We start from the raw sequence: 27,393 nt of genomic DNA on the forward strand, positions 1-27,393 counted from the left end.
AAAAAATATTGTTTAAAAATGTAATTATGTACTGAGTGACAGAGGCCAATCTGAAAGGCTACAATACTGTATGGTTCTAACTATGTGACATTCTGGTAAAAGCAAAACGATGGGTACCGTAAAAAGTCAGTGGCTGCTGGGGTTTAGTGGGGAGGGAGGGATGAATAGGCAGAGTATAGAGGATTTTTTAGGGCAGTGAAAGTGTACTATATGATACTGTAATACATGTCATTATACATTTGTCCAAACCCATAGAATGTATGACACCCAGAGTGAACCCTCACGTAAACCACGGGCTTTGGGTGATAACGATGTGTCAGTGCAGGTTCATCAGTTGTAACGAAAGCCCCACTCTGGGGGGGTGTTGGTAACGGGGAAAGCAGTGCATGTGTGGGAGCAGGGGGCGCATGGGGGACCTCTGCACCTTCCTCTTAATAGTGCTGTGAACCCAAAACTGCTTTTACACAATTACGTCTCTTTTTTTAAAATTTATTTTAACATCTTTATTGGGTTATAATTGCTTTACAATGGTGTGTTAGTTTCTGCTTTATAACAAAGTGAATCAGTTATACATATACATATGTTCCCATATCTCTTCCCTCTTGCATCTCCCTCCCTCCCACCCTCCCTTATCCCACCCCTGTAGGTGGTCACAAAGCACCGAGCTGATCTCCCTGTGCTATGCGGTTGCTTCCCACTAGCTATCTATTTTACATTTGGTAGTGAATATATGTCCATGCCACTCTCTTGCTTTGTCACAGCTTACCCTTCCCCCTCCCCATATCCTCAAGTCCATTCTCTAGTAGGTCTGTGTCTTTATTCCTGTCTTACCCTAGGTTCTTCGTGACATTTTTTTCTTTAAATTCCATATATATGTGTTAGCATACGGTATTTGTCTCTCTCTTTCTGACTTACTTCATTCTGTATGACAGACTCTAGGTCTATCCACCTCATTACAAATAGCTCAATTTCGTTTCTTTTATGGCTGAGTAATATTCCATTGTATATATGTGCCACATCTTCTTTATCCATTCATCCGATGATGGACACTTAGGTTGTTTCCATCTCCGGGCTATTGTAAATAGAGCTGCAATGAACATTTTGGTACATGACTCTTTTTGAATTATGGTTTTCTCAGGGTATATTACGTCTTTTTAAAAAAACCTTAATGATGAGGTGGTAAACTCACTGCCACTGGAATTGTTCTTGGTAGAACTTAAATGATTGTCAGGAAGTTTAGAAGATTTTCATACATTACTTGGCAGGTTGGACTAGGTGAATTTATATGTATATGTGTGTATTTTTATATAATATGAATAGTACGATACATACTTGTCGAGTGAATGGCTGTCTGCGGGTTTACCATAGAAATCACCTACTTATGTGAAGACAATCAATGATTGTGTGTATATTGTGTGACTGAAAACTTTTCTGACTTTTTTAATTACAGAAGGCCTTACGACCGGATATGGGCTATAATACATTAGCCAACTTTCGAATAGAAAAGAAAATTGGTCGCGGGCAATTTAGTGAAGTTTATAGAGCAGCCTGTCTCTTGGATGGAGTACCAGTAGCTTTAAAAAAAGTGCAGGTAAGATGACTTTAATTATATAAATCCACATAAAATTATACTCTGTGAAGAATAGAGAAAAGTGCATCCTGAATGATTGGGTCATGACAGTCTTAAGTTGAGAACGATGGGAAGGAATAAAAATTGTACTGTAAACACTTGCATTAAGTGCAATACATGGTGGAGATCATTTTTTAGTTTTAATACTACTTTTAAAGTTCAGCTGGTTTTGTTCACCCAGATTCAGTAATGACTAGAATGATCTTAGAAAAGCTTTCACAGCTCTAGGTTTTAAGAGGCAGATTGGAGTTGTCACCATGGCTCCTAACTGGACGTGTGGCTACGTGTTGTATCCTGAGCTGCAGGCACTGCAGAAGGAAACACCAGGCTCACAGAATGCACGGCCTAATAAAGTCAGTAAACGGCAGGCAAGGTTAGGGGGAGGTTTTCGTTAATGTAGAGAGCCACACTGGCAATACGTGAAAGAAAACTGAAGTGAACTTCATTTACTGGAGAATAAAAAAAAAATGAAATAGGTAAAGTTAGAGGATTGACGTCTTACGTAAAATCCACACGTTGTATTGGTATCATTCTAGCATCAGCTCTGCTCTCCAGTCCTGACTCTGTCTGGCTTCCTCAGATCCATGGACCTGCCCCAGGTCACCTGGCCAGGCCCTGCCCCAGCCCGAGCCCAGGACAGGTCACTGCCCTGATGGGTCCACTCGCCTCTGGTCTCGAAAGCACTTGCCTTTCTGCCCCAGAGTGTGTTTGACATTGTACTGTTTTACTTCCCTTTTTCAGGGAAGGGCATTCTTGTTCACACCTGCCTGTGGACTTTCCGTTTTACTCTGCAGCCCTGGTGTCTTTTCTGTGTCAAGACCTGCAAAACCTCAGTGTCCTCTTTTTATTATTATTTTAATTTTGTAAGGGATCAGTATACTTGCAACAGCTGTAGCAGAGGTGAATAGTTTTCACTCATATTTTTAAGCAAATAGTAAATATTTATGAAAGATTTTATGGGGCATATATGTTAGATATAAAGAATAGGACAGATGCTCTCATATCCACCACTCACCTTTGACACACTTCTGCCACTCCCTTCCTTCAGAGGTCACCATGTCCTGAATTTGTGTGTATTGTTCCTTTGCTTTTCTTTAGAGTTTTTCTCCAAATCTGTATACATTTCTGAATACATCTGTTGTTTGCTTTTGCATTTTTGAACTTATATAAATGTTGTCACATGTTGGTATGTGTGGCTATGCTTTATTCTTTATATATCTAGTATTCAATATGTAGATATGCGTGTGTATGTGTAGTATTACATACTACGTGTGTATACTATCCAGTTCTTGTTACGTGCTACTGGTTGTGTACAGTTGTTTGCTGTTACAAACAGTACTTCCGTGATGTTCCTGTGTATGTTTCCTGGTGCAAGAATCTCCCTTTTGCATGTGCCTGAGGATGGAAGTGATGAGCCCAGGGCCACGCATGGTCAGTGCTGCAAGTTTATACTGAGTTCTTCCAGTGGTTGCACCGTTGACCTTCTCTCCAGCAGCACGTGAGGGTAGCCGTCTTCTCTCATGTACTCTGCCATTTACAGTAAGGACATAAAATATACAATGCAGATATTAGTGTTTATGACACAGATGACTTTGGGAATGATTATTTCCTAACAACAGAACTCTGATCCTTTTTTTTTTTTTTTTTTTTTGTGGTACGCGGGCCTCTCACCGCTGTGGCCTCTCCCGTTGCGGAGCACAGGCTCCGGACGCGCAGGCTCAGCGGCCATGGCTCACGGGCCCAGCTGCTCCGCGGCATGTGGGATCTTCCCGGACTGGGACACGAACCCATGTCCCCTGCATCGGCAGGCGGACTCTCAACCACTGCGCCACCAGGGAAGCCCTCTGATGCATTTTTAAAATGTCTTGAATTTCTAATACGTATCTCTGGGCACTGTGGGGTGGGGGAGGAAAAGAAGCTAGCAATTTTATTCCTGCTCACCAAGGGAAAAGGAGTCTATCTAGAGCAATGAAACGTTAAACCCTGCGACGTGGATTCCTGGTTTCCCTAGTTCGCAGAAAGGAAATGTCAGTATGAGCTGTTGGCGTGGCTGGGATTGGAACGGAAGCCAGGCTGTCGAGGTGAGACCAGATCCTGGAGAGCTCTGAAACCAGGAACAGGACTTTGAGTAGGAGGGAAGTGAGGATGGGAAGTATGGATTCTCTAGGAGGGTAATAATCTTCAAAATCGGTTATTTTCAAGATAAAAGTACAAGCTGAACACACAGAACAGACTAGAGAGAAGATAGCTGCTGATTTGCCCCAGGTGTCAAGGCGGGGCTGGCTGGCTGGCTGGCTGGCTGGCTGGCTGGCTGGCTGGCTGGCTGGCTGGATATGTGGGTGGATAGATGGGTAGGTGGGTGCGTGTGTGGGTGGATGCTTGGATGGGTGGAAGGATGGGTGGGTGGATGAATGGGTGGACGGATGCATGGATGGATGGATGGAGTGAGAGACCATCTAGGTGGAGTCCCTGAGGCCTTCCTGGCTTCCCTCTCCCCCCTACCCCCCACCCCCGACCCTGAGTGTGGACAGAGAGACAGCACTCAGTTCTGTCTCTAAGGATTGTGTTTTAAATCACAGAACCTTGTCATTGGAAATACTGAGAAAGAAGGGGAGAAAGAAGGGAAAAGGGAGGGAGGGAGAAAGAACAAAAGCTCTTCCAGGCCTCTTGTAATACCGTCTACATCGTTTCTGGTTGCCTGTATCCTTCTTTCCTTTGACTGGAAAATTGAATGGACAGGAGTGGATGTGCATGGTCGTGTTTCCAGTCAGTGCAGGGTAGATGCCCCTCCAGCTGCCCCCACTTCACACTATGGTAAACCCCAGACCGCTGCCTCCCGCTGTGCCGAGTTCAAGTTTGTCCTTTGGGCTTTGCCTTCTTCTGTGCTTCTTAGGGTTGCTATTGGGACATACTGTAGTTTAAACGTAACTCCTTTATACAAGAGAGAATTGTTGCTGTAAAGATATTCTTAGCTTCTGTAATTAGGGAACAGTATCTTAAACCTTTGTGAGGAGAAATATATTTGCATTTCAGACATGTTATTGATTTTTGTGATGTATTACACTTGCGCTGAACAATAAAGACCAGGGTTCTTCCTTTTTAGAAATCCACCTCTGCAGCTTAGTATGAAAATGTTTTAAACTATTGTTGACCAGACTCTTTTCCTGCCTGAAGAATCCTAGCCCCTCTTCAAAAAATTCATAAGGAATCAAACGTTGGATATCCTCATGCAATTTGTTATTTTAAGGCTACTTTACTCGTCTAAAGGGCCATGTCACTGTTTCCAGCTCCTCTAGAATCCTTCCTGGTTGAGTTCATGTGTTGAAATGTTGCGTTTATAACTCATTTCTCCGCTCACAAATCTTTGATGAGACTCTTTAGAAGCAGCGTGCAGGTTCCTCAGCGTAGTTCTCCAGGCTCTTCTGAACTTTGTCCTGTGTCAGGTGTCACTTTTCTGTGGCCAACTTGCCGGAAGCCCTGGTGACTTTCCTGGATGTTTGCCTGTTACCTGTGTGTGGAAAGGAAAGAGTGTGTACTGAATGCACGTTCCTTCTTTGAAATCATAAAGAGGTTGAGAGCCTGCAGTGTATGACAGCATTAACCAACCTTCTAGAAAATTTGCCCACATCCCGTCATGATTTGTTTGCCAAAAATTAAGATGGTTCTTAACTGATGGAACATTTTTGCAATTCCACATACTGGCTTTGCTGCCCTGTCTCCCTGCTTCCCTTCCTGTTGCTCGTTCAGTTCACTTCTCCAGTGTTAGCGATCACCTGATGTTCAGTGGTTAGCATCTTAAGGCTTTGAGAACACCAGCATGAACAGAATAACGGGGCTCGTGGATTCCAGTGGAAGTGCAGCCAAGACACGTCTAAAATAGTGAGGGAGGAACCGCAGTGGGTGCAGCCTTGAGGGGCCCAGGGTGAGAGGGAGGTTGGGAAAGTCTTCACAGGCGTCGGGCTGTGTCTCAGAACCACAGTTCTTTGTGTTGGAAGATTATCAAAGAATTGTTTTGATCTCGTCCACTTAATCTCTGTTTTATTATACTTAGTTCATTGATTAGAGCTGTGTAATTGGAATTGGTAGATGTGATGTTATAGCATGAATTTTGGTTTTTTGTGTCTCAGTTCTGTGACCTTTTTTACCCTGACTTTTTAATCGTAGGTGAAGTAGTTTGATCCTTAGTTCATTAATGCTTAATTTGTCTTTTCTTACTCTTAGGTTGTATGTTGAATAATACTGTTTTACTGTGGGACATCCATTGTCAGTCAGTGACATTTATTAGAGTCACTTTTGTATAAAGCACTTTTGTATACTTACAAACAAACAAATAGTGATAATATACAGTATTTGTCCAGATTCACCCTTTTGATCCGGCTGATCTCAAAAAAACTTTCTGAAAGAACAAATATTCTTTGATATTTGTTTTAGTTATATTTACTTATATTTGATAATTATGTTAAAGCATTCATCAAGAAAATCACTTTTTAGAGTATATTAATGAGTATAACTTGCTCTTTTACATGTGTTCATTTTAGATTAAAGATTTTGCATGTTTGCATGTAATTAGACATTAGGATTTGCATGCAATTAGAAATTTGTGGGCAGTAGCTTCTTCCGTAATGCATACACTGATTTTAATATATTTGTAACACTTTATAGCCATATATTCAGTCTCGTTTTCAGTGTTCACTGTGCTTACGGAATTCGTCCTGCAGCTTTTATCAACTTCATTATTTAATCCCTATAGACTTCTTTGAAACTTTCAATAGATACTTGAGCAAATGAAAATTAGGAAGCATTTGTAAGAATAATTTATATATTATATATTTTTTAAATTGGAGAATAATTTAGTAATTGATACTATACTAGTTTACTTGTCGAGGAGGCAGAGACTTCATCTTAAAAAATTAAAGCTTCTTAATTTTATTCATTTGTACTTTAAATTTTATTTTAGGCATTTTGAGGCATATAAAAATGTAGTAAATTTTTAGCCTTACCGAGTATTTAGAGAATGGGGCATTCTAGTTAACAAAATTTGGGGGTTATAATGAATTAAGATATATACCATAAGTAGATTACTAACATTAAAATATTTAAGTGATACAGTGGACATCAATGAAATAGTTTAGTTATTTGTCCATTTTTTGATGTTTCACAAATTTTTCTTTTAGCATCTTATGGTACCTTAGGGTCATCATTAAGATAAATGCAAGTTTTGATTATGTGAGTTTATCTTAAAATTTTTAAATGAGAAACTCTTCTAGTGGCCAAGCCTGGTGAGTAAATATTGTTCTTTGTGTGAATCTTCTCTCTCCTCGACATCCCCACCGTCCTCCCCATCGTCTCAGTGTAAGGTGCTTCTCTTTCCTTGAATTGGGATGCAGGGACGTCATCTTCACTAGGGTTTCTTCCCCTTAGTCTGTGCCCAGCAATCGTCATTCTCTTCTGTCCTTGAAGCCCATCCAGTTCAATATTTGTTCCATCTTGCCCCTTGTCTGCCAGTCTGCAACAACACCCCCCTCCCCGTTTTCTTTTCTTTTTTTCTTAAATATGTTTTCAGCCCCTTGCTCTCATTTTCCTCTGTCCCTTTCCTGGCACCATGCTGACTCTGCCAAGACCAGGCGTCACGGTTGCTCAGCACTCCCACCCCCGGCACCCGGTCTGCTCGCAGCACTGTCACAGCCCACCCTGTGCTCTGCTTGTCCTGTCTTAACTCTCCACATCCCCTCTTCATCTCCCCGTCTCATTTCTCTCCCATTCTGTCTTTCCACCAAAGCTTGTTCTTTGACCTCATCCTGACCATGGCCCTCTATTCCATATTCTCTAGACCTCTTATTTAAGGTCTGATTTCAGTTGTTTGTGTGTTTCTTGGACCTTTGTCAGCTATTTGAGCAATGCGGATGTTTCTACTTTACAGTCTCCCCCATCTTGCTCCTGTCTTGCTAACCCCCCGGGCAGGGTTTCTCTTCACTGGGTGTTTCTTCATTTCTCTGTTCACATGTAGCCACTGTTCCACACCCCCTAGCACAGAAGGGTTCAGGTTATTTCTTGGAGTTTTGCTTACCTTTCTTTGGAAAGGCACTCTCTTGTACTCCCTACTTGGATATATTTTAACCACGGTAGTGAGAAGAACACAAACCAGCGGTACATACGATTACAGTGTTGTCAGTGGTGGAGTTAAAAACTACCACCTACTCTGAAGCCTCAGCCACGGCCCGTGTGCCTTCATGCTTAGTGGAAAAGGGCATCTCCTGTGTGCCAGTGATGACCTCTGCCATCTGCTGTGCTTTCACGATTGCACAGCCATCCTAATTCACCTTCCCTTCCCTACCTGCGCTCTGGACAAGATCTTTCTCTTCTGTCTTCCTGGAGACTTTTTCAGCTGCTGCCCGTTTCTCCCGCATCCACCTCTCCTCTCCTGCAGTGTCATCACTTGACGTTCTTACTGACGTCTCCGTAGTAACTGTTGCTTCAACACCCACAGCTTCTTCACCCTACACTGGCTTGGTTCTCCTGTCTTTCTGGATATCCCTTTTCTTATTTCCTTCAGTGGCATCTCTTTTTCCCACTCCTTTCAGGATATTTCTCACTGTCATGATTTTGGATTGTTTGCTTCTCCTGCATCACCTTCTCCCTGATCCCTGTAGGGTGGCTTCTGAACCTCTGGAAGCCCTGACTAAGCTTTGCTGAGCTTCAGGCTCTCAGGAAGTCTGAACAAAGGATGAATTTCCTGTGGTACATATTAGAAGCTTTTTAATTTTAAGCAAAAAGGACTGATTGATGCCCTAGGAGTTAGATCACTATATACTAGCCTGTTGAGTTAAAAGGCACTCCCTTGGAAACAAAGGTTTTTTGTTTTTGTTTTTTTAAATAATCATGGAAAAATTAAGGACACACACAGGTATCTGGTTCCTTGCCATCATTTGTCAGGGCCTTAAGGAATCCACGAGGAAGAAATTGAGTCCTGTCTTTTGCCTTGAAGTTCAGACACGTTGGTGCATGAAGAGAGGAAGGCTGATGGCTGCTGGATTACAGGCCTGGGTGTCAGAGGAGCGGGGTTCCTGGCTCCAGTGCAGATCTCTTCGAGCACTCACCTGGCTTAACTTCCGCCCCCCTCTCCACCCCTTAGGGGCCTGTGTATTGAGTCAGGGAAGGGCTGGTGGTAGAGACTTTGATTATTCGGAGATTATCTTGTTCGATGATTGTAATTTACGTCTAGAGAGGCCACTCAGCCCTTCTGCCATGGATTTTCTAACTCCCTCACCCATCTTCCATCCTTCAAATAATAAAGTCTGTGCCTACCACCCAGCAAGTGCGGGAACCAGAAGTCACTGTGGCATCCGGGTTGCAAGGGGCAGGAACACCAGGGAAGACAGAGGCACAGTCCAGGGGTGAGATCAGAAGGACGGAGGGCACGTGGGAAACAGGCCTCAATGTGGGACAAGCTGCTCAGTTCATTTATTCAGGCTCTGTGAAGCTGGTGAGGCCCAGATGTTTGGTTGAGATTTCCATTTATTTAAGATTTATTTAAAGTAAGATGTAACAGGTTTGTCAAACTGTCTCAGTATATTTTTTGAAGTACTTCCTTCACTACATTTTAAGTGTTTTTTTCTCCTAACAGACCTACAGATGCCCTTTTAAGGACATTTGTGTTTAATGTTTAAGTCACTTGAAAGCCTTTTCCCTCCAAAGATACCTAGTGTTAACCTTTTGAGTTTCATTAGTCGTGAGTAATTTTGGCAAAATTTAAAGGTGACAAAAGAAAACTTTTTAAATGATTCAGAGAATACCAAGAATGTATCAGCCAGTCACTTGCTTAAACACTGCTAATAACTTTGCTCGTATCAAACATTAGTTTAAAAACCCAAACATTAGTTTAGAAACTTTGGTAGAGCTGGAAAGATACCTTCTGAAGACAAGCCTGTAAATAGTTTATGAAAATCCAGATTTTTTTTTCATGTGTATTGCCTTTTGCTCACGGAATCAGACAGCTTTGAATCTATGTCTGCGAATGATTTAATCTAAAGATTCAGTTTCTGTTTTTGTCTTGACATGCTGGCTAAGAGAAAAAGCAAGATAAGATACTTCTGAATTTCCAATTAAAAGTATTTGGTTCAGAATTTAGTTTTGCCTTAAATGTGCCAGCAATGCTTCATTCCTCAGTGTTTGAGAAGTGACTTTTGGTATTGAGAATTCAGTTCAAGATGAAAGTTAATTTGTTAATTCTGAATTAGTTTAATTATAAGTTGAATTAAAGATTCATGATTTCATCATGGCACAGTTCTGTCTTTGTATTTTGTGTCTAGTTAGGGTTTCCTAGAGCTCTCATACACATTCTCATCTCGCTCAGTCTTTCGTGTTTTAATACTTTCCCATCATAGAGACATTGATTACTGGGAGATTAGATTTATACATGTCTCCAAGTTTGTGATTTTTTTTTTTTTCATTTTAGTCACTAGTACCAGAATGATCCTTTCTCTGTTTCCTTAAAAAACGTTTTCAGGAATTCCTTCAAGGTCTAAGACATTCAAAATTTTGTACTTCCCCACATTTCTTCAAGTTGTATCAAGTCCCCTGTGATTGGTAGTTCCCGAGAATGGCATCATAAATAAGTAGTGTGTGTGTGTGTGTGTGTGTGTGTGTGTGTGTGTGTGTGTGTGTGTTTCATATCAGTAACTAACATCAAGTTCAAAATTTTCTGTTTACATTAATATTTGTTATAGTTGTTTGATTTGTTATTTAGTGACAACATCATTTTTCTGGCACCTTTTGGCATTTTGGGTAATGAGTGGCTTTCCTACGTGAAATTGCTAAATGTAGAGTTTACTCCTTTAAGTAATGAACTTGTCATTTTACTTATTTCTGTAAGAAATCTTTCTGAGGTGTATTGCACTTCCCTGCATATATGATTCAAGCTTCGGAAGCCCGGGCAGCCACAGCCCGCCCCTCGAGGCACCCATGTCACTGCGTGCAGCAGCACTTGCGGGTTGAGTGTCACGTTCTGTGCTCGGGGCTGCAGTCTGCCCCTGACATTGTGCCTCCTGAGGACTGCAGGCTGGTTCCCTTATTTGTAGCTATAATAAAACATAACGATAACTTGGCATTCAACACAGTTTTGTGAATCATGGAAAAGCAAGAAAATGAACGTGTTATCCTCATTTATGCTTGGAGTATTGACTTATTAAGATATTTATTTATTGTTAGTTTTCCATATGCTTGGAACATTGAGCGATTTCTTTGTTTTCAGAGACATACTAAAGAGCCCTTTGATTGTATTATTTATTTTTATGTTTTTTACATTAGATCAACGTTTCTCAACCTTTTCTTTATTTTCACCCCTCACCTTTTTAGACATTTTTTCCCAATTATGCCCCCCACCATGAAATTTTAATTCCGTAGATACAGTGTGTCTGTTTAGGTATCATATGTATATCTGTGCTTAAAGAGAGTAAGACTTTGTCACCCTCTCTCTGAAGAACCAATTTTCACCTCCTTGGAAAATTGACAAGGGTATCAGCCCTGTCAAGAATGCATGCATTAGACCTTTTAGACCTGATTTGATCATATAGATTAATGGTTCAGAGCTTGGGTTATAGTAGGATAACTTGGAGAATGAATTCTGGCTGCTCCATTAATTACCTATGTGAACTTCTGTCAATTTCTTAAGCTTTCTAAACCTACTTTCCTTCATGTGTAAAGTGGGAATACTAACATTATTGTCCTCATGCGGATTAAATGAGAATTAAACGAGGTGGTTCATGCAGTATATTTAGCACATATTGTTCAATATTTTAACTGTTATTATATTAATATATCACAGTCTCACAACTTCCGTGCTCTTCGATTTGAACTTAAGATTTGAAATATCTAGCTCTTCTCTTTTCCCATTTTTAATACTGACTGCCCCTGGAGGGAAAATGTAACCTCTAGTCACATGGGATAAAATACCTGTAGATCTCCACAGCTCCTAAAAGCTAATTGGAAAGAATACTTCTTAGTGTGTGTGTAATTATGTGCAAAGTATTACAGTGGACTTACATGGTAACTTGAACCATAGATTACTATTTTATTAAGTAATTCTGGATTTTATTTTTAGATATTTGATTTAATGGACGCCAAAGCACGTGCTGATTGTATCAAAGAAATAGATCTCCTTAAGGTAAATAACAAATGAACTGTTGACTGTTTTGAACATAATTGAATAGGTTGATAAAAGTGATTTATTAAATATCACACTTAAAAATAAAAGATTTTTGAGATACAGCTTATGCTGCACCGATTTCAAGTAACATATAAGTTTGAAATCAATATATTGAAGAATCCAGTTACCTTTTGGATTTACTGTACAATAATTTAATTGGAACATTTGGTAGGATTAGCTTTTTTTTTTTTTTTTCACGGTACGTGGGCCTCTCACTGTTGTGGCCTCTCCCGTTGCGGAGCACAGGCTCTGGACGCACAGCCTTAGCCATGGCCATGGCTCACGGGCCCAGCCGCTCCGCTGCATGTGGGATCCTCCCGGACCGGGGCACGAACCCGCGTCCCCTGCATTGGCAGGTGGACTCTCAACCACTGAGCCACCAGGGAAGCCCTGGTAGGATTAGCTTTTTTCCCCCATTTCAAACTAGAAGATAAATAAAATAGACATAAAACATTGAAGACATTTTTTCTCGATGATCCCAGTTAGACACATTCTAAATGTTAAGTAATGTAAATGCATATTAGCATTATCTCAGGGTATGGTATATTGAGAATGTGGACTGATCCAAATGGCTCACATTTTAAAAATAATATTTCCATATCTTTTTGCAGATGTAGAAAGGGTGGTGTAAAGAGTATGTCAGAATTAGCTTTTCAGTTTCTTATCCACTCAAAGAATAGGACTGACATTTCAGTTACCGTCACACTGCATTTATTATAGTGAGATTTCTTTTGAGGAATTCAGTGGTTTATGTTATATTTTTAACTTTTGGATAAAACTTGGATGATTTTTATGCCATCCAGTTTTGTTTGTGCCTGAAGTGAATGAGATCTATTCAAAGAGATAACAGTAAGATCAGATTGAACCATGCTTTCCACTGTTCTATTTGTTGTAGTTATTTCCTGGGACATGAAGTGACTGCTTTAATAAACCTTTGTTAGAGAAATAATATATCATCATAGAAAATGTGGGAGGAAAACCTTTAAGTAGAAAGAAGAGAAGAAAATCCTGTGTATACTCTTTGGGATCATTCTTGAATAAGTTTCTTTGAGTATACTCTTTGGGATCATTCTTGAATAAGTTTCTTTGAGAAATGATTTTTCTTATGTTACCTTGCTTAAAGATTGAATGAAAAGATTGTACAAAAAGACTGTAAATGTGTATAGACTTATGAATATATTTCTACAAGGTGAAAAAATTTTAAGGTAATTTAATAATCAACCCCGTAGATAAGTTCAGAATATTTATATTATTTGATGTAAAAGTGATATCTAGATGCAATATAGTAGATGCCAGATTTTTACCACTGGCTGGAGTTATACTAGGATCACCCTTAACTTCAAAATAGTAGTAAAAAGGAATACTTTACTTAACACTGAGTGGCCTTAAATGACATTTATCATTTTGAAGGATATAATTTTTAACAATTGGTGATTTAATTTAGTCATTCGTTTATATGCATGTATTTATATATTTGTTCATCATAGCAATACTTTAAAAATTTTTGTGTATAATTTACTCTATTATTTCTAATAAAAATATTAAAATAAAAATGATGTCTGGTTTTACTTTCAATAAGTATAATACTTATTTCAAAATTCACTAGATTAAAGAAAAATATAGTCATGTTAAGATTTCTGTAACTTAAAAATGAAATGCAGTAACTAACTTTATTCTTAAGTTATGAAACTGTGACTCTTGGGAATTTACAGTAAGAAAACTTTTTGATGCCTGTTTTTTTTTTTTTTTCTCAGCAACTCAACCATCCTAATGTAATTAAATATTATGCATCATTCATTGAAGATAATGAACTAAACATAGTTTTGGAATTAGCAGATGCTGGTGATCTATCCAGAATGATAAAGGTAAGGTTTGTTTTTTTTTTTTAAACTGAAGATTTATTTTTTCTGATTGAGTTGTAGGTTAAAAATATAGGCATGTTAGCTACTTTAAAGACCTCAACGTGGTGCTTAACATACGGTAGCCCTGTAATAAGTGGTAGGCAGTAGTGATGATTATGATTATGAAGCTAGATACCTGGTGAAGTCACACGGGATATGTGAACACTCCGAGACCAACCTGGAAATAGACCGAGGGCTCGTCTTCTGTAAGCTGAAGTTATAGTTTTGCAGCTTGATTTCTCCAGCCAGAGCACCCTCAATCCTGCATCTCTGGACATCAAACAGAGGGACCAGTGGGAAATTGTAGAGCAGCCTGACCTGGGCTGTCCCTGCTCCTGGGAGGGGTGCTCAGAGAAGAAAGTGGGCCTTAGATTCAAACTTGCACATCAAACCCTGATTTGACCACTTAAAAGTTATTTCTTTTCTAAGGGCATATTAATTGGGTTTAAGTTCAGCTACGAGTTATAGAAACTGCCAAATAACAGTAGGCTAAAAACTACTTATACTTGGGCTTAACTTAACTTCTTTTTTTTTAATTTATTTTTTTGGCTGCATTGGGTCTTAGTTGTGGCATGCGGGATCTTTCATTTCAGCACGTGGGCTCTTCGTTGTGGTGCGCGGGCTTCTCCCTAGTTGTGCTGTGCAGGTTTCCTCTCTCTAGTTGTAGCGCACAGGCTGCAGGGCGCATGGTCTCTATAGTTTGCGGCATGCGGGGCTCTGGTTGACGCACGTGAGCTCAGTAGTTGTGGCACGCGGGCTTAGTTGCCCCGTGACATGTGGGATCTTAGTTCCCTGACCAGAGATCAAACCCATGTCCCCTGCACTGCAATGCAGATTCTTTACCACTGGACCACCAGGGACTTACTTAACTTCTGTGTGCCATATTTTTTCCAAAACAAAATAATAATAGAACCTACTTCATAGGGTCGTTTTAAATGATTAAGTAATTGATATTTACTAAGAACCTAGAAGAGTGTCCCACGTATAGGAAGGCTATGTATATGGAAGCTGTTGCTGTATTATTAGTGTTATTATGTATATTTCTCTGTTGCATAAAATTCTGGGGCTAATATGGCAGTTCTGATCTCAGATTCTCAGAGACCAAGCCTGTTTACAGCTGATCAAGTCGTAGGCATGAAGGGAGAAGGGTACTGGCTGGCTGTATCTAAGGCACATCACTAGATGCTGCCACACACTGTTTTCCGTTTCATCCCATTGGCCAGAATTTCATCTCATGAACGTGTGTAGATGCAGGGGAGGCTAGCATGCGTAGTCTTCATTTGGCTGTCCATGTGTGAGCTAAACTCTTACTCTGGAAGCTGAATTGAACAGTGTGGAAATCAGCAAAGACCAACGAAATGAGAAAAAGTGAGAGCTGTTCATTCTGAGCCTGTTCCAGCAACGGAGTCAACCACTGTCACCAGCGTGTTGGCAGAGATTCTCGGGCAGGTAGAGGAGGAGGGACTCTTTATAGTGGATAAAAGAGGAGGCTTCGGGTGTGCCCTGATGGGAGGCCACTGACACACAGAAGCTGTTGGTGAGCTCACTCCAAGTCGGGCATCTTAGGTGACTGGCGAGGCTGTGTATTTGGCTTTCTCTGGTTGGTCCTAAGTTGGAAGCAAGGATGAAAATTGGGGAAGCTGTCAGTTATTAAGTCCTGGCCATTTGGGGCTGTTACAGAAGTTACTGTTCAGCTTACTGGATTGTCACTAGAGAGAGCAGTCTGACCTCCTCCGAGTCTGATGGAGCAGGCTGGCTTCCCGGGCTGCTTGTTAAAGATGGAAGGTTGGTTTCCTGGTCAGGTTGCTGGGGACTGTGGTTCAGAGTTCTGTTTTTATATGTGGTCTGGCCATTGTCTATTTGTATATTTAGTCTCTTAACAGATACCTGAGCACAACCAGTAATCTCTGCTACATGGAGTTCTTGTAAGGGGTTTTTAAAAACAGTGTTAGGTGCTTTGTATGCATTATCTTGTTTCCTCGTCAGAAGAATTCTTAGAGGTAATTTTGACACTTAGAGAAGATAAGTATCATTGCTAATAAATAGAAGAACTGTATTTGAAGTTAGGTTTGTCTGATCTAAAAACCCATGTGTTTTTCTTTAGTGGCCCTTAAGAATTTTTGTATCACAAAACTCCTTTGAAAAATCAGATGAAAACTCTTGACCTTCTCCCCCGGAAAATGCTGATGCATACACAATTTGTATTCCGTTCCAAGCCCTTTGCAGATGTTCTGATCAAGGTGTTTGTGGGTTTACTAGCAGTAGCTGAGAACCCTGCTCTCCAGGGTGAGTTCAGTGTCAGCCACTTAAACTCTCATTACTTAACTTCTCTTAGGGTCAGTTTCCTCATTTGTAAGATAGAGATAGTTGTGAGATTGCTTTCTAAATTATAAAAACGCTACATAAAAGGAGGATAACATTCCTGCTATCACAGAATGCTATCAAGCTGACTCTGTTTAAAGTCCTGTGGTAGGATGACACACTTCCCATCAGTTACCTGACTTGCTGTTGTAGGGACTTCCCACCGCTACCACAGATAGCTAACCACCAATTAATTTGCAGTGTCTGCAAATTAATTAACAATAAAAAAAAATGTAGTCTTCATTTTAAAAAGAAATGCAAATACACAAATGGAAAATCTTACAAAACAGCTGTCTATCAAGATGAGACTCATAAAAGCTCATGTAAATAATCCTCACAAGAGAGACAACTAAGATAACATTCTTTGCTTGAACCTTTAGGTACAAGAGTTATTTAATTACTTAGAGTGCAAAGGAAAGAGGGCAAATCCCTACTGGGCAAATGCCTGCTGAAGCAGATGAAAGAAACAGACAATTTCAGTTACAGAGTCTTGCCCTAGATTGAGATCTTGATGATTTAGGGGCTTGATTGCCTTTTAGAGTTTTTGCTCTTGTTCAATCTGGTTTTCTTCCTTTGCTCCTCCTACTTTACACATAAAGGTTGCTGTTCCTGGCCTAATGCCAAGGCATGCCTGGGCCTAGGACATTTACCTTGGAAGAGTACGCCTATCCTTTCACACTTGAGAAAACTAACTCAAAACCAGAGTGCCTTACAGAAGCCCTGTTATCTCCATCTTCAGCAGATTCAGATTTCTTCGGTCCGTGAGGAAGGAAGAATTTGTCAGTGTGATCTTGTATTTATTGTGATGGTGAACTCAGCTCCATATTCAAACAGACTTGCCATCACTTGACATTATCAAGGAAATTTTTAATCAGCTGACCCTGTGGATCTAGTAAGATAGATTCAGAAGAACAGAACTCTGGTAACGAGTGGTAACTTACCATTATAGAATGGATAGCTATACCCTTAGTCAGGGGCTACTGATTAAAATTTGAAACTATCTATCAGGTAAAAGACTATTTAGGGAACTTTTTATAAAAATAAAATATATCAACTGATTCCTAGTAAGTTATAAGCTTTTAGAGCAACATAGTGTATACTTTGGTAGAATACTGGAGTGGTTCTTCTTGACAGGATTAGTGCTATCATTCCTCCATCCTCACCCATAGGCTTTACTGTGTAAGCCTTTAATGATCCTGTCCTTTGTTAGAGCCGCCATCAGTTTGCCTAGTCAAGATAGAAGACATTCTTGGGTCTGGTTTTCCAGATCCTCTTGGAGCTGCACTTGTAAAGGTTGAAAGTAATACTATCAAGTCTGTAGATCTCACGGTAGTCTCAGCATAATGACCATAATGGAAAGTTTGACTAGTGTTCAGAATAGAAATTTTGACTAAGCGGATTCACATAAGTAGAATGTCTTCATATCCTGATTATAGTCATGTATGCCTTTTGCAGTATGATATTTTAGACCTGACCAAATACCTAATTGTACTGGGAGGGAATAATTTAATAACTTGGGAGGATCTGACCTGTGAGATCTCTCCTGCTCCTTCATCGAACAGAATTACTCTGATTATGGATTGATGCATTTCAATAGGACACATAGTTGTCGCTTTTCTCTCCATTTGACTTAGTAAGCGTAGTGTTTATTATTTTTTTAAATATAAAATATCTCTAATTACTTTTCTCAAATGGTGAAAGCCTTAACTTTCCTCCCTGCATTTCCATCTCCCAGATAAACCACTGACTTTTACGTGCATAAAACCTTTCCAACTTTATTTTGTATCTTTACACACATACACATACATACAAAAATATATACTGATTGATTATGTATTCTTTCTGAGACGCATCACAGTGTATTTAATTATTGCTTTATTATAGACAGTTGGACTGTTTTCATCGTTTAACTCTTACAGAGAAAGCTCCAGTACAAAACCTTGTGTGTTTCGATACAACAGTATCATACACACTGTACTTAATAGACAGTTACACAGATTTCTATAAATAATATCGCTGACCAATAGGGTATATGCATCACAGATACTGCCAAATTGTTCTCTCAAATAGTTATGCCAATTTGTAGCCTTAAAGAAAATAACACTCTTTAATTTGTTTATTTACTGGACATTGTGTGCTGTACGCCTGGTTTATGGCTTCTTGGAACTTGTCTAGGAGAGAGGCATTTAACTGACACTCATAGAAAACTGTGTAACTGGAGTTGTAATAAGTTTTGTAAAGGAGTAGGATAGATTAGAATGGTAGTTTGTAACAAGACAGCCAAATCTAGACAGACTGGGAGCTTCTGAGGGTGATAGAGGACTCTAAGCAGTGATGCTATGGCCTTGATTTAACGACTTAATCTTAATGATTGAGCTGCAGTTTCCTTAGGTATGAAATTGGGTTTATAATACCTGCCTTATAGTCTTACTATGAGGGCTAAATAATATATAGGTATTTTATTTTTGTAGGCATATGTACAGATGTGTGCACATACTTAAGTATTATAATTACATGTGCCTATCTGAATTGTGCTATCTACTCGATAGGTACTGGAACGTTCTTTATTCTGTTTAAATACTCTGGTCACCCCTTCTCCCCTCTCCTCTCACCACACTTCACAGATGGCAGCCTGCCTCCTCTTTCACAGGAGGAAGGGGACGTCATCTTCCTCCTGTGAACGGACATCATCAGTCAGGATGCCTTCACCTTCCTGTGGCCGAACCTGCTGGAGCAGCCTGGCCCTTCACTCTTCTCTCTTCCTTCTCTCCTGTCTCCGTATTCCTTGTTGGACAGAAGGGGTTGTGTGTGTTGCCACCTGGATTCTTTGTTCTTTCTCTACCCTGATTCTCAGAAACCTTAGTTATCTACTCCCCATCCTGGAGGCATCTGCTGGGTCCTTCTAACGCCACTTGAACATGCTCAGGTCACTGTTATCTTAAACACGTTCACACGCACACACGTGCATTCATACACGTCCCGCCTTCATGCATTCATCGATTCATCCGAGAACCGTATGTCTAGTGGGCAAGGCAGAATGATAGGCGAGTGGAAATGCAGTATGTCAGACGTCAGTCAGTACAGTGGAGAAAAAGGAAATCCGGTTCAGAGGAGGGTGTTGCTGCTCTAAACGAGACGATGAAGGGAGGCCCTGCTGAGTTCAGTCCTGCCACCCCCGCCTCTGCCTGGCTTTCCCTTCCCACTGCCCGAGTTCCGTTTCTCTCCACAGTCAGACACTCACTCCTGACCTGGCTTCAAACACATCACAGGGCATGGCTCTCAAGTGACCCGTGTCATTCGATCCAGTGGCCAGGTCCGGTCCTCGTTCTGCTTGATCCTCAGCCACCTTTGCCTCTGCTTTTCCTACCCTCCTTCTTAAAAGACTCCCTCTATGGCTTGTTGAGTCCCAAAGTGCCTTGGTTTTCTTCCTGCCTCTCTGAAGACTCTGATTCTTCTTGACTGAGTCATTCTCTTCTTCCTAGTCTTTAATGAAGGAGTTTTAAAAGTTTCAGTCCTGGCTTTTTTTTGCTTTTTGCTTTTCCCTCCCTTCCCAGTTGATCTTGTTTGTGCCAGTGGATCAGTTACTCTCTAGGCTCGTGTTGATCCAGTTTCTTATCTGTAGCGTGGAGCTCTGTCTGAATCCTGAGAACATGCGATTCCCCACGTCTACACGGGGACCTGTGGTTTCCCTCATGGAGGCTGCCCCCGGCTGTCCAGGGCGCACGCTGGACCCCAGCAGTCTTCTCGGACATTCTTTCTCTCTTACCTCCCCTTCTCAGTCTGTCACCGAGTTCTGTTTACTTTCCTTCTCAGTGTCTCTCAGATTTCTCCACCCAGCTCCGTTTCCATTTCTCTCCCTGCTGAGTGAAGGACTGTCACCTCTCACCTGGAACATGAGAGCTTTTTAACTAATCTCCCAGCATCCAGGATCCACCCCTCAAATCTATTCTATTTCTCCATCAGTCTTTAAGAGAAGTGAGGAAGGAGAGAAAAACAAAGAAAGAAAAACCTCTGCTTTCAAACCTTCCTAGAGATTCCCATTGAGGTAAAGATAAAGATGTTTGACGAGACGTACAGAACCACGTGTGATCCAGAACATAGGCTCTCGGAGAGAGGAACCCTCCTCTGCGTCGTGTCCTCACGCACTCCTCGTGCTGAGGACAGAGCCCTGCACACAGTAGGTGCTCAGCAAACTCTTGCTGTAGAATCTGCCCCGCCTCCTCTCCCAGGCCCCAGCAGCAGCCTCTCAGTTCTTCTTCAGGGCAGTTGAGCATCAGCTCCCGCTGCCCCAGGTGCTGTGCCCCCCAGGCTGGCTGGGCTTATGTCTGTCTGTCCTTTGGCTCTGCTCAGACATCACTTTCTCAGGGATGGTTTTCTTTGACCTGTAGACGGCTTTATGCTCTTAATACTCCTGGCATACTCTTCTCTCAGTGCTTCGTAAGACATTCATGCATTTATTGGTGGGATTATTTTCCTGATGTCTGGATTTCCCATTTGACCTAAAGCCCTGCTGAGTACAGGGACTGTGTCTGCTTCGCTCATCAGCCTGCCTTCATTTTCCAGGGAGTACCTGGCTGATAGTAGAAACTCAATAAATGTGTGGACAGTGTATGTATAACAGTTGATTGTCTCACCTCTGTTCCACTCCTCTGTTCCAGGGGTCCATCAGTAAACATGGGTGGTGGTATGACAGGCACATGTTTCCTACTGTTTCATACTCCGGTCCCACGAGGAGTTGCTGAGATATCGAGTGGTATGTGGCATGAGAGGAGACAGTGTTCTGATACAGGAAGGGGTTTTTTTGGCCCTAAGAAATTCTAAAATTGCTTTCTAACCACTTTGATTTGTGTTATAAGCCAGTCTTTATGAAAGAGACCACATTATGGAAAAAATCATAGGAACTTCTTAATGAAGGAACATGACAGTGACTTAGTGCTTTATAAAGGACAGCAGTAGATACTTGAATTGTAAGAAATGTGATTCATTTCTTTATGGTGAGTAATATTGTAAATCATTGTTCACCACAACAATATATTTCACTGTCTCAACTCTTCAGCTTAATTGGGGTAGAAGAGGAAATATAGCTCCTGGTCTGTATTCCAGAAATGAACCTCTGGATAGCACTGCATCAAAGATTTTTACAAGTAAATAATTAATTGGTTTAGAGCAGGCTGACAAATATAATTAAGCAATTTATAGTGGAAATATTCAGTATTTCTCTAATTAGTGACAGAGGAATACCTGAGGCTGTGGTCAGATGAAATACTTCCCAGATGAGTTTTAAGATAAAAGGAAATCCAGAATTTTTCATCATATATTTCTTTATCATCAGTAATCAGAATTTTAAAGGAAAAGACTCTTACAAAAAGTAACAGTTGGATTATAGTTTATCAAGTTGTGATATATATATGCTATACATTTTCTTTATTGTATCCTAAATTGGACCCAATACATGTTCCATTTTGTAGTATGCCTTATTAATACTATTTATGTCACTTTTCTGTTGCTAAGAAACATATTTGGTGATGGAAACTTAGTATGGAGGAGATAAGAGACTAATCTCAGAAATATATAAACTAGAGCTTTGTTTATTACACTTTGTCAGTAGCAATATTGCTAAAATATATTTAAAATTTTCATAGCCTATTTTGCCAAAATATAGTTTATTTTTTGAACTATTTATAAGTTCCTATATAATTGCCTATTAGAAAGTCAGTTTGAGACAGAAAGAAGAAAATATAAGTGCATATATTTAACATTATATTTTTTAAAGCTATACTTTACTAAAATATCAGTAAAACAAGATATAACCCAACATAAAAAGTCTCATGAAGGGAAACTCAGAAGTTTATCTGCCAAAAAATTGTCATACCACACCACACTGGCTAAGAAGGAAGTAAATATTATTCTTACAGATTTCTTTTTAGTGAAATATGAAATACAAATAATTTAAATTGAACTCTGCTTTGTGCCAAGAGTTTGGCACAATTTCAAATAATTAGTTAAGGCTATCTCTTTTTTCCCCTCTAGTTTTATTGAGATATAATTGAGATACATCACTGTATAAGTTTAAGGTGTACAGCATAATGGTTTGACTTACATGTAATATATTGTGAAATGAATATCACAGTAAGTTTAGTTAGCATCCATTAGCTCGTATAGGTACAATAAAAAGAAAATGCTAAAAAAAGGGGAAAAAATGGTTTTATTCTTGTGATGGGAATGCTTAGGATTTATTCTCTTAACAACTTCCCTGTATATCAGACAGCAGTGTTGACTGTAGCCATCATGCTGTACATTGCATCACTAGTACTTACTTATCTTATAGCTGGAAGTTTGTACCTTTTGATCATCTTCCTCCAGTTCCCCCTCCCCCCTCCCCTGCACTTCTGGCAACCACAAATCTGATCTCTTTTTTCTATGAGACTGTGTGTGTGTTTGTGTGGTTTTTATTTAGATTCCATATGTAAGCAACATCATGCAGTATTTATCTTTCACTTAGCACAGTGCCCTCAAGGTCCATCCATGTTTTTGCAAGTGGCAGGATATCCTCATTTTTTATGGCTGAATAATACTCCATTGTATATGTACCACAACTTCTTTATCCATGTACTGATTGATGCACACTTAGGTTGTTACCATGTCTTGGCTACTGCAAATAATGCTCCAGAAACATGGGGGTGCAGACATCGAGTTTGTTTTCATTTCCTCTGGATATATTTCCAGAAGTGGAATTGCTGGATCACATGGTTTTATTTTTAGTTTTTTATTTTTAGTTTTACTTTTTTGAGGCTCCTCCACGGCAGCTACACCAGTTTACAATCCCATCAACAGTGTACAAGCGTTCCCCTTTCTCCACATCCTGGCCAGTATTTGTTGTCTCTTGTCTTTTTTTGATGGCCATTCTAACAGGCATGAAGTGGTATCTTATTGTGGTTTTGATTTGCATTTCCATAATGACTAGTGATGTTGAGCATATTTTCATGTACCTGTTGGCCATTCATATATCTTCTTTGGAAAAATGTCTACTCAGGTCTTTTGCCTGTTTGTTAATTGGATTATTTGGGGGGTTTTTTGCTATGGAGTTGTGTGAGTTCTTTATATATTTTGGATATTAGTCCCTCATCAGATATATCGTTTGCAAATATTTTTTCCCATTCTGTAGGTTGCCTTTTCACTCTGATGGTAGTTTCTTTTGCTGTGCAGAAGCTCTTTAGTTTGATGTCATCATACTTGTTTATTTTTCATTTTGTTGCTTATGTTCTAGGTGTCATATCCAAAAAAATCATTGTCAGGGAGCTTTTTCCTATGTTTTCTTCTAGGAGTTTCATGGTTTCAGGTCTCACATTTAAGTCTTTAATTCATTTCGAGTTAATTTTTGTGAGTGGTGAAAGATAAGGGTCTAGTTTTATTCTTTTATATGTGGATGTCCAATTTTCCCAGTACCATGTATTAAAGAGACTGTCTTCTCCCTATTGAGTATTCTTGGCTCCCTTGTCAAATATTAGTTGACTGTAAATCCTTGGGTTTATTTCTCAGCTCTCAATTCTTTTCCATCGATCTATGTGTCTGTTTTTATGCCAGTACTATACTGTTTTGATTACTGTAACTTGTAATATAGTTTGAAATCAGGAAGTGTGATGCCTCCCACTTTTTCTTCTTTCTCAGGATTGCTCTGGCTGTTTGGGGTCTTTTGTGGCTCCGCATAAATTTTAGAATTGTATTGTCTACTGCTGTGAAAAATGCCATTGGAATCTTAATAGGGATTGCATTGAACCTATAGATAGCTTTTGGTAGGATTGACATTTTAATAATATTAATTCTTCTGATCATGAACATGGGATTTCTTTCCATTTTTTTGTGTCTTCTTCAATTTGTTTCATCAATATCTTGTAGTTTTATGAGATCGTTCACCTCCTTGGTTAAGATATTCCTAAGTATCTTATTGTTTTAGATGCTACTGTAAATGGAATTGTTTTCTTTATTTCTTTTTCAGATAATTCACTATTACTGTATAGAAACATTACTGATTTTTATATGTTAAATTTTTATCCTGAAACTTTACTGAATTTGTTGATTAGAACTAATGGTTTTTTGGTGGAGTCTTTAGGATTTTTTACTTATAAAATCATGTCATCTTCAAGTAGAGACAATTTTACTTCTTCCTACCCGGTTATAATGCCCTTAACTTGTTTATTTTCTTGCCTGATTGCTCTGGCAGGTTCTTTCAGGGCTGTGTTGAATAAGGGTGGCAAGAGTGGCTCCCGTGTCTTGTTCCTGAGTTAGGCTACCTCTTCTTATTTGTAATATATTTAGATATAGGCTGTGTTTTTGGATTGTCAACTGTGTATTTTCTACATTGTTACCACCTGTGCGGTATTTCTTTTAAATTTTGTAGGAGCTTTAAGACTCTTCCTTTATACAGACATAATGTTAATCTTTTATACTGATTTTTTTTACTGTGTTTATAAATGCACTTTGTATTAGTTTTTAATTGCTAATTATCACAAACTTAGCTTAAAGAAACACAAATTTATTATCTCACAATTTGTGGGGGGGTCAGTGAGTTCACATACTGGTTTGTGGGTTCTTTGCTCAGGGTCTTAGAAACTGAAATCAAGGTGCGAGCTGGGCCTGTGATCTCATCTGAGGTTTAGAGCTTTCTTCCTTGTTCACTGATTGTTGGGAGAATTCAGTTCCTTGCGGCTGTATGATGGAAGTCCCTGCTTTCTTCCTGGCTATCAACTGGGAGCTGTCTTGGAGGCCACATGGCCCTCTCTGCTGTGGCAGTTTGTTCCCTTAAGGCCAACAGGAGAGTCTCTCTGGCTTTGAATCTCTCTGACTTCTTTGAAGGGTTTACCCGATTAGGTCAGGTTCACCCAGGATAATCATCCTGGTGATTATCTCAAAAGTAGCTGATTTAGAGCCTTAATTATGTCTGCAGAATCCTTTCTGTCACATAAGATAACCTAATATGGGGGTGATAGTTCATCACATTCACCACCCAGCTCACACTCAACGGGAGGGGATGGTGCACCAGGACTTGAGGATTTTGAGGGGTGAGGTATGTCTGAGAATTCTGCTTACCACAAACTTTGATAAGTTAGCTAAAACATGAAGTGTTTTGGAGATAATTATTATCTTCAAATATTATAACGTGTAAATCTTGTTCGCCTTCTTGGCGTGGTTGTTTTTTTTGCATTTGCAGACATATTCTTATCTGTTCTTATCCAAATTTAGAGGCTGTACTGGAAATAAAATCACTTAGAAATGTCTTTTACACTCTTGACCTTTGGATCCTTGAAGCAGTAAAATCTCCCCAGCAGCACCATCTATCTTTGCTGACTCTGATTTATGGTTTAGAGGTTACAGACACTGTCCATTTCAGCATCTGGCATAAAGTGTGCAGCCCAAGCCAGACCACAGGGAGAATTGCCAGCGATTCCAAATGCAGTCTGTTTCCTGCTGAATCTCTTGTATACGATTGCTATCTATCTTATTTCATACATGACTTTAGAATTATTCAGAAGTCTTAAGGTTACAGATTAGTGGTGCTATCTGAAAAAACTATACAGAATTGAATATTCTACACATAGGTACCTACCTACCTACATCATGCATGTATACCTGTGTGTGTGTAACCACGTAGATTTATGTCTGTGTGGTATGTATATGTAGGTGTGTTATACAGCATTATTTTTACAGAAGCAGTGTTACTGATAAAGTATCCCGTGGGTTTTCTTTGATGCCTGAGAAGTTTGGTAATAAAGTAGTATTGAACTTAGGGATTTTAATAAATTGAAAATTATGTACCATAATGGCCGTTATGTTGTCCTGTGAGCATAATGAAAAAGTGGTGTGTAAGTTTTGAACTATATTTACTTAGGAAAAAATGAGAAGATAATTTTCAGGGAACTTTTTGTTCCTTCTATTTGAAGGTAATATTGATTGAAAGCTGCCTTTATAAACCATTTACCACCACGAGCAGTAGTGCCGGTAGCTGTAGACAATTAAGTAGAGAGAAGAGGTACGGACTTCTGTCCCATTTTTCTTTGTTCAGATTTCTACTGAGAGACCTTTATTGTCTCATTATTGTTCTGCTGTCTTCCTTGTCCATTAAGAGTATTGAAATATCTTTCTAACTCTCTTACTATTGTCTGGTTTAACATAACTAGAAAGAATTCATCAGAGGCAAGTGTTGCCCTCTCTGCTTGTGACCTTCCATGTCGTCCTAAAGATGGACTTCCTGCTTTTTCATCTCACCACCTCTGTCTCTAGTCCTCTAATGCAGTAGAGACAACATCTTAAGTATTTCCAAGTATTTTCCCATGAATTTTAGGAACATGGAAGCTTCTCTTAAGAATTATCAACGTGGCAGCAATGCAGGCATCATTCCTTGTAGTAATTCTGATGCATTCATATCTTTTTCATTGATTTTTTAAAATATCCTAAGTTTCCTTGACACTGATGTATGAACATTTAGAAGGCAACTTTTCGGGGGAAAAATATTGTGAATATAAGCTCCTATAAAATAGGAGCTTATTTTTCTTGTTTGCTAAATAAGGTATTTTTTTCCCCCAAGGCTTAATTACTCAGAAAAAAAATCTTATCTGTTTCACATTTTCTACCATAAGATAAAATATGTTTTCCACTTCCATTATTAACCTATATGATTTTGACTTTGGGGAATGAATGGATTACATTGATGTGCTATTAAATTATAATTAGAAACAGCTGAGTACACTTAGCAGCTTTTCTAACATTTATAGGAAAGGAAAAAGACAAGTAGAGCTTGGATGAGAAATGTTTTATCAAAGAGGATAAAATTAGATGCAGATGATAAGTATTTTTAGTGATCTCCTGACTGCCAAGCCCATACTACTTGCATCTTCTAAGCAACTTAGGATACCTAAATTTTATTCTGAGTGCCAAGGGTGAAAATATTCACACATTGCAAATTAGTATCACATACCAAAATTCTAATTGAGACATAACTATTTTATGCATTTATATAATTCCCAAAATTGGTGTATAGCAAATACTTGTACAGTTTAGTCTGTTGACACTTTCTTATGCCTTTGGAATAAAAATATTTCCATAGAAAGATAGACATATAATAAAACTCACACTTAGAACTGTCAATAACACTTTTAGAAGCATCCTGTCTTTTCCATCACCCAGTCCCTGTGCATTTGATTCTTTGAAATAACCACTGCAAAATATCATCTTATAAAAATGCATTATACTTACAGAAATGTTTGGGAACATAACATCCCTTCTGTTGGTAAATAGTTGAC

The 27,393-nt window shown here is 39.4% G+C and overlaps 1 protein-coding gene across 7 annotated transcripts in view; it reads left to right on the forward strand.

Moving 5' to 3' along the window:
* Nucleotides 1-27,393, forward strand: part of NEK7 (NIMA related kinase 7) — a 146,665-nt gene that overhangs the window by 70,831 nt on the left and 48,441 nt on the right. For 6 of the 7 annotated variants that reach the window (XM_032624380.1, XM_032624340.1, XM_032624360.1 and 3 more), the window contains exons 3-5: nt 1,451-1,591; nt 11,730-11,792; nt 13,589-13,699. In XM_032624380.1, coding sequence (XP_032480271.1) covers nt 1,451-1,591; nt 11,730-11,792; nt 13,589-13,699 — 315 coding nt within the window. The remainder of the gene's footprint in view (nt 1-1,450; nt 1,592-11,729; nt 11,793-13,588; nt 13,700-27,393) is intronic. The other variant, XM_032624389.1, reaches the window with a different exon arrangement.

The sequence above is a fragment of the Phocoena sinus genome, chromosome 1 (genome assembly GCF_008692025.1).
Source record: "Phocoena sinus isolate mPhoSin1 chromosome 1, mPhoSin1.pri, whole genome shotgun sequence".
In the NCBI taxonomy this organism is placed as follows: Eukaryota; Metazoa; Chordata; class Mammalia; order Artiodactyla; family Phocoenidae; genus Phocoena; species Phocoena sinus.